This window comes from Podarcis erhardii (genome assembly GCF_964252035.2).
Source record: "Podarcis erhardii genome assembly, chromosome: 4".
Classification (NCBI taxonomy): Eukaryota; Metazoa; Chordata; class Lepidosauria; order Squamata; family Lacertidae; genus Podarcis; species Podarcis erhardii.
The window spans coordinates 66,733,685-66,745,802 of record NC_138508.1 but is presented as its reverse complement, the minus strand read 5'-3'; the positions used below and the strand labels follow the sequence as shown (position 1 = coordinate 66,745,802).

Below are 12,118 nucleotides of genomic sequence, written 5' to 3'. Positions count from 1 at the left end.
AATGGCTTCTAAGTATTTTACAACTATAAATCAATACATGGTTAAACAATAATGATTCCACTCAATACCAGAACAACCTTGATTAAAATATGCACTAAAACAAGTGATTAAAAAGCATGACAATTAAAACCGTTTTAAAATGAAAAAGTCAGTTAATAAAATCAGAAATTCAGTTCAGGGAAATGCTTGCCTAAATAAAAAATTATCAGGCTGTGGCAAAACTAACCATGTTTCATCAGCTGACTGTAGAGCCCTGGCTGGGTCCAGTTATTTACGGCTTTGTACGTAAGTAGCAGAACCTTAAAATTGGTTAAATAAAGAACCACTTTACAAATTTCACTTTACATAATACTGTAGAGAACTATGGTAAGATTAAGCAGCACAACCTGTTCATATTGCATTATATGTACCATAACGTGGAACGTCCAGAGCAATGATAAGTTTATAGAATACACTTTGGAAGGAAAGATTCCACAGGCCGATCACTGGTACTCATTTATGGAACTCACCATAGCTGCAGCTTGGTGGGGGAAAAATGTACAAAACCACATTGAAGACAGTGTAACTGAACAGAATTACCATATCCCATAATAATATTAGTATAATCTTAAAGTAGATATTGAAAGCTTGTTCTCTTAGCTATAGTTAGTGAGGCCAGGTGTGCATGAAGGAATGAATCACTGGTGTGATGTATCTTTCTTATAGGCAATGGCAATGATCACATCAGTTAACCAATGTTCATTTTCTTGACCTTGGCAGAGCAGAGGACAAACCCAACAGCCAAACTTGGGAGGGGGAAACCAAGCAGGTCCACACATAAGAATTAAGTTAGAAACTGTACCTTGTCAACTGGAAGAAAGTCATTATCTACTTCTATTGACCTTGGACGTAGCTTTATAGGTTTGTCCTTAAAAATGTCTCCAAAGCCAACCCCTTTGACCTTTTTGGGTTGGATTGTTGCTGCTCCATTAGCTCCTTCTGATTTCGTGCTGCTTGAATCACCACCGTCACTTTCTGAGCCGGTAGCATCTCTCAAACCTACAAGAGGGAAAGTCAAAAACGAAAATTGTGGCTTAAGATTTTCAAAAAGTGAAGGTAAGCAAAGCAACACTCATGCAGCAGCAGATAAGCCTATACAGTGGAACGGGCTTCCATCCTTGGAGGTTTTTAAGCAGTGGTTGGATGGCCATCTGTCATGAATGCTTTAGTTGAGATTCCTGCATCTGAAGGATTGGATTAGATGATCCTTGTGGTGCCTTCCAACTCTATAGTTCTATGATTCTAATTTCCTATAATAGGAATTAGAAAAATCTTATTGTAGCAGTAGAACTGAATGTAGAACAATCAGTGTCTGGTTTATTAAGGTTATTAGCAGTGCTTTTTCCTGGGGGGTACGCAGGGGTAAGCATACCCCTAAATATTTTGTGAATCTAAGTTTGGCCTCATTGAGGGGCAGCATTTCAATATGAGTAGGAAAATGCGAGCACCCCTAAACATTTTTTTAGAAATAAAGCACTGGTTATTAGCATTATGGAGAACATATGAGGATAAACAGGTATCCAACATTTAAAAATAAACAAATTCAAATTTAAACTATACTTCCACATCTGTTGCAATGCTGAAATACAAGGATTCTTTGCTGTTTTTAATCTTGACCAAGTGCAAAATTAAGTTCTTAGGTACTCCCAGTTGGAATACCACCAGTATTTCTGATAGCTGAAATTGGAGCCCTGCTGGAATAATTTGCAGCTTTTCAATGACAGGTCCAATGAGATTTGTATGCCTGAAAAGAGACTTCCAAAATTCTGTCTGATGCAGCGGTTACATAATTTATCTAAATGGTCCCATAACCTAGCAGTGTTGGTTCAGCTTCATGACTTCTTGGCCACTTAAACTGGTATTTAAAAACAGTGTGTGATGTATTTACTTGTCCCTTCTGGCCATTGCCAGGATGGCTTCATGCAAGGATGTGAAAGATATCTAGCAGCCAGAAAGATTGCATTTAAAATGTTCTCAATTAATTCCTTTTGTAACTTGATATGGAAGGCATCATAATATTATGATTTATGTAAAGCCAGATGAAGCTGTTAGGCAATTAGGTGATGAAGCAAGTGTGTGTGATAAGGTGGGTTTACTGAATCGGTAAAAAAAGCAAAACGAAATGAGCTCCTCTCCTCCTTTGGATAAAGTGGGGAGAGGCCTTTGACAAATAAGCGGTATTTCTTACCTGCTTTTCCAACAGTGGTCTTCAAGATGCCTTAGGCTGCAATCCTAACCCCACTTTCCTGGGAGTAAGCCCCATTGAATTCAACAGGACTTACTTCTGAGTAGACGTGGTTAGGATTGCACTGTAAGACACAAAGGTAAAGGTAAAGGTACCTCTGACCATTAGGTCCAGTTGTGAACGACTCTGGGGTTGCATGCTCATCTCGCTGTATAGGCCGAGGGAGCCAGCGTTTTGTCTGCAGACAGCTTCCGGGTCATGTGGCCAGCATGATTAAGCTGCTTCTGGCGAACCAGAGCAGCGCACGGAAACACCATTTACCTTCCCGCCAGAGTGGTACCTATTTATCTACTTGCACTTTGACGTGCTTTTGAATTGAGAGGTGGGCAGGAGCTGGGACCGAACAATGGGAGCTCACCCCATCACGGGGATTCGAACTGCCAACCTTCTGATAAGCAAGCCCTAGGCTCTGTGGTTTAGACCACAATGCCACCCGCGTCCCTGCTAGACACAAAGTTAGAGGAATGTAAAACAGCACAGCTTGTCTCTAATGTTACACATGCCCAAGTGGCCTCAACTAGAAGTCCAGAATATAGTGTTGTTGGTTCCATGCTATGGCACATTAATCAAGCAGCAAATCGTCAGACATCCTTGCTTTTGACTTTCAAAAGAGGTTTCAAAATCATGCCGACAGGATTTTGAAGCTATTTAATTTTTATTAATGTCACCTTAATGACAATCTTTATTATTATTTTTTAAATGGTGCTTCATGTTTTAACATTGTACACAACACTGTTATTTTATCACACAGTGGTATGATACATACATGTACACACACCAGCAACTGTAAACAGGTTACAACCACATCACTATATATCCTATCAAAAGCTGGGGAGAATAGGGCAGTTTTCATCTGCTGCCTAAAGGGTAGTATGGCTGACACAAGGTGAATATGCTTGAACAGGGCAATCTATAACTAAGGTATGACCACAACAAAAGCCCCCAGCCTTTGGTGGCCATGTCAGCTCTAAGAACCATCTGGTGCAGAGTCTCAGGGCCACCTGGCTAGAACAAATGGGTATACACAGGTGAAGTTTTTTCACACTGAGCATCATCAGGATTACCTGACTTCATACTGCTTGTACTTACTGCTGCTACTGGATCCAGAAGAAGATCCAAGAAATTAATTCAGAACACTTGTGTAATGAAAATTGAGGGGGAGAGGGGAGATGAGAAAATTAATTGAATACCGAGGTTCTTACCATACCAATCTTATTCAGATGATACTTGTAGTCAATCCATATATATGTGACCTTTTAAGTGTATGACTCACATCAAGCCAGTTACGCAATCAAAATGATATATTATTTAAGGAAGAAAAAGAAAGCTAAATAGTACTTAATCAAATATGCAATCAAATACTCTGTGTAACCTGATCATTGCCAAAACATTTAATTACATTCCTCTCTAGCTGAGACAATCTTGTTTCAAAGGCACATATCCACACCCCTGTGCAGGAATAAAATAAATCAAAGACAGACAACTTGTTTTACTCTACTATCCTCATTGAGAAAGGCTATTCTGTTTATATTAGAGGGTAAACTTGTTTCTCCTTCAAAGCACTCAGTATCTTCAGAGAGAATGGATATTTTATTGCTATGGTTGCATGCCAACTTTTCCTCTGTGTAAGCAAACTCAAGATGTATCTGATCATTCTATTTTGCTCCTAAAGGTTGCTTGTCACTAACAAATATTCAGTTTTTGTACTGGCTAACTTAGACAACACTGGTTTACCTGTGTCACACTCTAGCCATGTTAGCACAACATGTTAAACCAGTTTCTTGGAACAAGAAGAATGGGAGAAAGCGAGTGTCCTCCTTCATAGCTGGGAATTTAGAATCTTCCACATTCATTATGTTGAAGCACAGCTTTCCACGTCATCTGGAGTCAGAACTGTGGTTAATCATGACTATGACTTATGAAAGGCAAACATCTGAGCCAGGCAACTATTTCTGTCTAATCTGACCCTAGCAGCCAAGGAGGAAAAGTTTTAAAGCTAAGATACAAATAGGCATTGTCTTGGGGTATCACTCCTAGAGGGAGAAGGGAAGCGTGAGAAAGGAAACAGTGAATTTTACTTCTTTCCTCTTTACTGCATATTTATGTTTTATGCAGACCACCAATCCAGTCTATCTTCTCTGATAGTTCTACAAGCTCTCAAAGAGGAATCTATGGCATCACCTGCTGCCTGATCCTTTTAGCAGGTAATTTCAGAGACTGAACCTGGGAACATTTGCATGCAAACTATTTGCTCCATCACTACCTATTTTCTCTTCCCTAAAGTTTTATCTTCAAGATAAGGAACACACAAGGAATGAGTGAAAAAAAGAGCAACAAAAGTGTAAGCAACTTACTTGCTGTGAGAGAGAAAGGATTAGTCTACATGTTCAAACCAACATTATCTACCTTTGCTGACAAAGTGTCTCAGGGCCTCGATGACAAAGTGTAACAAGCACATTATTCAACTCAATCCCCCATCTCTAATAAATCACAAGCTCCCAAGTAAAGAAAGCCAATAAATATGAGATATGCAGACAGAAAGCCAGGGTATTGTAGAGTGACAGGTGTACAACTATCTTCCTGTTAGGCAGCAGTTGGGGGGGGGGAGGTGTGCTTGGTGCAATGACCTCCTGGAACCCAGGAATTAATTTTGTTCCCCTAAGGTGATCTAGGGTACAGAAACTGAGAAAAAGATACTGATTGGTGGGCAAGACCTTCAGAGATGTGACAGAAATGTATCAGTCTCAGTGTGACAACTTTTCAGGTAAGAAAGGCATCACTCTGAAAAACAAGGAAATGATGCACCTGAATGGATCAATTCCTTGGAGAGTGAACAGGTACTGTGTCCTGCTGAGGATATCCTTCTGGGGAGCAGAGGACTCCCAGTCATGGGAAATTTGATTATTATGTACACCAGGCTTCCTCAACCTCAGCCCTCTGGATGTTTTGAGACTATAATTCCCATCATCCCTGACCACTGGTCCTGCTAGCTAGGGATCATGGGAGTTGTAGGCCAAAAACATCTGGAAGGCCAAGGCTGAGGAAGCCTGATGTATACAAACAGCTGGGTGTGGGATGGGTGTGCTTACCTGCAGTAAATTACCTGCCTAGTGTTAAAATATGTGACGTATAATCTAGATAGGCTGTGTAGATAGTGCTGGGGATGTGTGAGTTGGTACAAATTATATGGGGGACTGCAGCGTCAGAATTAGGGTGGTGTGGGCGGTTCCTATGCACAGAGTGCCAAGCCGAGGGGCACTTAACAACAACAACCACAAAAACAACACTATATTTATACGAGTACCTCCTGAGAAGATCCATAAAAGCAACTGTACCGGAAGGAATTATTGTGACAGTAAGAAATATTTTGTGGGGGGCACCAAATTATCAAAGTCTGCCCCCTGGGGGAAAGTAGTTGTGCAGGCCTGGAAGCCAAATTTAAGTGCTAGATACAGGATTAAAGCCAGGACTTCCAAGGTAGCTTTCTCAGAAACGCTATGTGTTCTACAATCAGGGCCCAGTAGAAAGGCAGAGATAGCTGGAGAGGTACAGATATAGCAGGTGTAACAGAAACCTGGTGGGATGCAAAAAACATTTCCTAATAATATTCATGTACACAGAGAAGAAATGATGTAGTGCAGCTGTGGCAGCAAAACAGGACACCTTCATCTGCCCCACCTGCAATAAAACATGTCTCTCCAAAACAGATGCTGTAGCTTTCCAACATGACTCTCCAACTTTGACTTTACCATGAAGGAGCCCTCCCCCATTGTCTCCCGAGACAGACCGATGCCAACAACATGTATTTTTTTCAGGCATATTTTTTCCAACAAATGCAATTTTATTGTCCAAGTTTTTTGCCAATTCCTTTCTAGTATATATGGTATATATAGCACACCAATTCTCATTTAAGACAAACAAACCTTAACTTCTTAGGCACTGGCAACAAATCATGCAGGATAAAGAGGAATGAGCAGTCCCCTGCATCATGGAACAACATGCATTAAGCAGTGTAAAATGAATGCTGGAGCCCTCAGCATGGCTGTAAGTCTATCACTATGGACGCAACTATCAACATGGATGCTTTTGCCATCTTTGTAACTAAGGATTATTGTAAGATTTCATTTCCTATTCCTGTCCTCTACATTATTTACTTGCTTTAATTTTTCTGTGCACTTACAGATGTCTATTGCTTACTTCACAGCAGTTACAGTCTAACAATGGGAAAAGCTTTTTGATATTCAATTAGCTTCAATGGAAAGAGAACGTAGCATGTGTTCAGGGCAATGTTTACCTGAAATCTGAGACAGCATAAAAAGCAGAATACCAAGAGGCCAGACTAATGCTGGAACTACGCATTTCGCAGAGACCAATCTGTCAAATGGCTGCAGTAGAGCGATGGGAGGGAAGAGGTCCTTCACCTTGCTTCTTCCCACTGCTTTTCTCCTGCAGTTCCCTGCACCAGCCACTTTCCTGACATGACAAATACATACTTGAAAAAGTGTCTGGAGGAGGGGATTACAGGAGCAAAGCAGTAAGCAATACGGCTGCGTGATATATCCTCCAAAAACAGTTTAAAGCCCATATTCTGTTTTTGGTTTCCTAATTTTTGACCTGGCAATATATCACAAATCATGGTGTGCGTGTGCTATGCAAAAATCACAATGTGGGAAAAACCATGAAGCCAGCCAATGCCTCTACATAGCTCCATCCTTTTCTAGACATTGTGATAAATTGGTATACCGCAATGTTTAGCTGGTGATATATAACAATGACGAAAACCAGATATCACCCAGCCCTAGCAAGGAAAGAGCAACACACTACTACTCCCACATTTTTGTTTCAAGTCACAAGTATCCCTTCCCCACTCCCACCGTTTGCAGCTATGTAGTATAAACTGAAGTTCTCACACCCAACTCCTTGTCATTCTGAGGAATAACCTATAAAATCAGTTGAATTTAACTTGGTCAAATAGTCATATTGTGAATAAGGATGGGTTCCACAGCTGCCCATTGTTAGGAAATGAGGCAGGAAGTACTTCTGTCGAATTTACAACAACTGGATGACAGGCAATTGTCAGAAATCAACTTGAGCAGTATTTCAGGTTCCCCCATCCTGGTTCTTCAATGCATAAAAATGGCTTGCCTTTTTATTTGAACACTCCCCTACAGAGAGTCAAAACAAAGATCAACCTAACTTGGGCAATGGTTGCTCATAGTTTCAACCAGAGGTTTTTCCCAGCCCTGAAGCCTAAGATCCTTTCAACTGAGGACACAGGAAATTGAATCCTAGGATGTTCTGAGTGCAAAGCTCTACCACTGACCTACTGCTCCTTTGAAGATATGTGCTTCTATCAGCAGCTATACAAGATAGAAATTGAAATTAAGTACCTAGGAAAGTTCCATGCCGCTTTAGGTGTATCCCAACACTGTACATACATGTACACACACATGCATGCTGAAAAGAAATATTGGTATACATTCTGAGAATGTATGTGCTGTGCAACGGGAAGCAAACCAGACCAACTTCAGCTCACAGAACAGCCAAGACTGAGTGCAATGGATGGACATTATTCTTTAGCAGATGAATTTGTACACAATCAAGGAGCAGCCTTAGCTTAGCATTTCCTATTTTCTTTTAATTAACTCACTGTTATAGCGTCTGTAGCTGTCAATCTTTGCTGGTGCCACTTTATACAGAATTGTTCCTTGAAAGGCAGACTTTCCTGACAGCAGAATGAAAGAAAAGGAAAGCCAAAAAAAAAAAAGGGGGGGACAAAAGGGAGGGAGAATAGGAGAATCGAATAATGGCAAAAGAAAGGAGAGGAGTTGTTTTTAATTTGTGCTTTTCAGTGGAACTTTAAATAGTAAAAGAAAAGGCTTTTGGTAGTCTACACTTTCACTGTATGCATTTCAAACAGGAAGAGCACAAAAGTTTGCTAATGATTGTATTATAAAATGGACATTACGGTGCGACATCTGTTATAGCAAATCAAGGCAAAATGATAACTGTAGAATTGTGAATAGAAAGGAAAGCATAGACTGGAGCATACATACTTCTTCCCTGGAAATGACACAAAATACTGGAAAAAAAGGTGTTCATTTTTTATTCTACCATAACAAACAATTTAAACCAAATTAACTCCAGTCATTCACTAGAATAATGTTTCTTTAACCACCGAACAAGCTTATACTATTAACAGAGTGCAGTGCTGCAGAACCTTGTCGAAAATTGCAAACATGGGCTAATAATTGAAATGCTTATTATGTTTTTCACTTTACAATACTGAAATATAATGAGGCAAATTACAGCAAATTTTAAAAATGGAAAAAGAGCAATTATTGTATTAACAGTATACAAGAATAAAATGAAAGAAAAAAGATAATTAATCATATACTGCATCTAACCAAGTCAAATTATTTGTTGAAAATCAGGAGCTTGTTTATTATACATGGATACTTACATTCTGCTTCAAAGGCTAAGGTGGCCTGAGTTTTTTGTGGGGGTCCCCTCTTGCATGCTTTCTCTTTCCACCTTTTCTGGGTTCCTCTATCTACCCTCCGTGATGGCCTTCTAAATGCCAAGAGTGCAGAATGAGCGGTGCAGGTGCTGTGTGGATTCGGCCTAGGACCCTCATACCTGCGGGGCCGCCAGTTCCAGTATGCCCCACGGAGGACCTTAAGGTCCATAAATAGCAACACCCTAGAGGTCCCAGGCCCTAAGGAAGTTATATTAGCCTCAACCAGAGCCAGGGCTTTTTCAACATTGGCTCCGGCCTGGTGGAACACTCTGTCTCATGAGACCAGGGCCCTGCAGGATCTGATTTCTTTCCGCAGGGCCTGTAAGACAGAGTTGTTCCACCTGGCCTTTGGCTTAGAATCAGTTTGATTTCCTCCCCCTCTTTCCTTTTCCTTTCTCCTCCTATGAAGAGGCTGCATCTTAATGTTTTAATGTTGCATTTCAATCTTGTTTTTAAGTTGTAGTTATTCAACTTGTTTTTATTATTGGTTGTTAGCCGCCCAGAGCCCGGCCTTGGCTGGATAGGGCAGGGTATAAATAAAATTATTTATTTATTATTATTATGAGTCATCTGTCTTTAGATCTGCTAGCATGACAAGCATGACCTTTCACTTACTGAAGTTCAGGAGAAGTGCAGAGTTGGTGCGGCAGAGTGGCTAGGAGACGATGCTACGAATCAGGGAGTCCCTAGTTCGAATCATGACTCTGACATGAACTCACTATGTAGTAGTAGGCAAGCCACTCTTGATTTCAGTCCTCCCTTATTCAATATGAGGCACAACAATACTGACTTAAATTGCAGGATTGTTGTAAACATTACAATATTCAGAGGTGCTCTGAATATCTGAAATGTTAAGAGCATTAAGTTCCTGGATGATTAAAAACAACAACCATGTGACTGGGAACTAAGGGGAGAAGTTGAGAGTCAGTCTATGTCAGGCACACAGAATCTGCCACTGACAACGAACCAACTAGGGATCCATTGTGCTGTACAGACAGGTATGGAGACAGTATAGCACATCCTTAACAGACAAGGAAGTAAGCAGGGCCCATTTATCTGTCTGAGCTGCATTAAAGATAACATGGAAGTTGCTACCTTAGGCTGGGACTAGATGTACGTAAGACCTGCTGATGAAAGCAGCAGCCACATTCATGGCCCCTCTTTCCCCTACTTGTATCACCTACAACAACTTACCCATATCCCGATGTCATAAATTACAGAGTGAGGTCATAAGTCACAATATTATGATGCCAGGACATGGCATGCTGTTCTTAGTTGTTACACTGAAGGAGGAGGGACAAAAAAACCCAAGTGCATTTATTTTGTTTTGTTTTTTTCACCTAAGTCAGTCCTTCTGAGGGCTCGAGCCAATTGCATTTTATATCAAAGCGATACTTTAAAAATCCAGGCTTATTGTATTTCTCTTGTACCACCACAAAGGATAATCAAAATTATGAGCCATAGGGCAAATATTGTACATCAGCAGTGATACTTAGAAGACAATCTAGGCATTGATATAAAATGATTTATATCTATTCTGTTAAAAATAGGATAAAACCATAACCCCTCCCCTCAAAAAAGAGCACTATACTTCTCTTCTGAACAAAACTGATAAATGATAACACCTAAGATGTTGAAAGGCATGTTACTAGGGAAGAGGCTGAAAAGCATGTTACTAGGGAAGCAACACACACACACACACACACACACACACACACACGTCATTCGATATTGTAATTTATGACAGAAGTGGTCTGCAAGCACACAAATCCTTAGTGCTGCAAGAAAATTCAAGTGCAATATAAAATACCTAAAATTATTTTAACAGCGTTACATACAGCAAATTATATGAATTAATCATATGCTCTGTTTATAAAGAAGCAAACTGAGGGAGGCAGCAGATAGCATAAAACTTCCCAAACACACTTGGCATTTATAGTTGTATTGATGCCAACAGATAAGCAGACCACTAAGAATAATAGGCTCAAAAAGAGCCTTCTACTGTATTCTTCCAGAGACAGATTTGAGGGAAGCCCTGTGTAAGTCCCCGAGGAACACTGCTGAGGTCCAAAACAATTAATTTTGCTAAAATAATTTGTACAGGTCTTTTGGCAATTCTGCACCAGTATTTATCATTCCCCAAAGATAGGAGTCTTTACAGAAAGAATAAGAAGTCCTCACATAATGGAAGTTTGATTTTTCAATCTTGGGAATAGATGAAATAGGTTTTAAAATACCAAAAAGAAAAGCAGACCCACAGACCCACTGCCAAGCGTCACACTCTCCAAACAGAAAGCCCAGTGATTGGGAGCAAACCACAGGATCATTTATTTTCCTCCTTCTCCACTTTAAAAATGAATTTTCTGAATTTGCATTTAGGAGGTTCCAGTGGAGAGGCATAATGCTAAATTTTAGGTGAGAAGGGCAGGGTACTTTGTGAAGAAGGGAAGGGAAGGAGCATGTACCATAATTTTGCAGCCCACTCCCAATTGCAAAACTGCAGTAAGGACTGCATCTGTACCACCCTGGACAATTCACAACAACTTCTCCCAGCTAGATCACTCCAGATTAACATATGGCAGTAGATGTTCAGAAGCAGGAATACTTGGAAATACCACCATGGCAGTGAAAAAACAACAGTAACCAAAGCTAACACAAAGCTAACACAAAGGGTCAGTTAACATTTGTATCCTTACTTGGTTTTATTAGCTGCTCCTGTTGGACAGTTCCAGTATCGTCAGAATCAGAAAGCTCCTTTATGAAGTTGGAAGGAAACATGCCAGTCTTCCCATTGAGAACTCCTTCCCACCAACCCTCTTCCACCTGAGCCAAGAAAGAAGACATACATACTGACGTTTGCAAGTTTACATCTACACAGGACAACCATTTGGAATAATTTGATTAAATCTTTCATTGGTTTTGATAATATATAAAACTTGAACTGACAACAGTGATCTATCTCACAGGGTTGTTGTGAGGGGGCAAACACAATAAAGCACATCACAAATTAGAAGTACTATATAAAAAGGTAGCAACTAGCAATTAATTCCATAGTAACCGCACCACAAAATTCTTGCATTTGTTATGATTAGTTTAATTTCCAAATGAACTCAACTGCTTCTGGGCTGAAATGGAAATTTAATCAATATTTCAACAGAAAGAGTAAAAAATGGCCATGTTATTTCATTTATACTACTGTGGACAATAATTCTTGGTGTTATCATTTTTGTAATATGAATGATGCTACCAGACTTGAGTACTCTGAATTGAAGACAAGGAATGTGTCAACACAATACAGAAGTTATTTCTATTGG

The 12,118-nt window shown here is 40.0% G+C and overlaps 1 protein-coding gene across 4 annotated transcripts in view; it reads right to left on the bottom strand.

Annotated features, from left to right (window-relative positions):
• Positions 1 to 12,118, bottom strand: part of SH3KBP1 (SH3 domain containing kinase binding protein 1) — a 140,710-nt gene that overhangs the window by 53,716 nt on the left and 74,876 nt on the right. For 3 of the 4 annotated variants that reach the window (XM_081859100.1, XM_081859102.1, XM_081859099.1), the window contains exons 5-7: positions 11,501 to 11,627; positions 7,935 to 8,009; positions 842 to 1,038 (exon numbers count right to left, since the gene is read on the bottom strand). In XM_081859100.1, coding sequence (XP_081715226.1) covers positions 842 to 1,038; positions 7,935 to 8,009; positions 11,501 to 11,627 — 399 coding nt within the window. The remainder of the gene's footprint in view (positions 1 to 841; positions 1,039 to 7,934; positions 8,010 to 11,500; positions 11,628 to 12,118) is intronic. The other variant, XM_081859101.1, reaches the window with a different exon arrangement.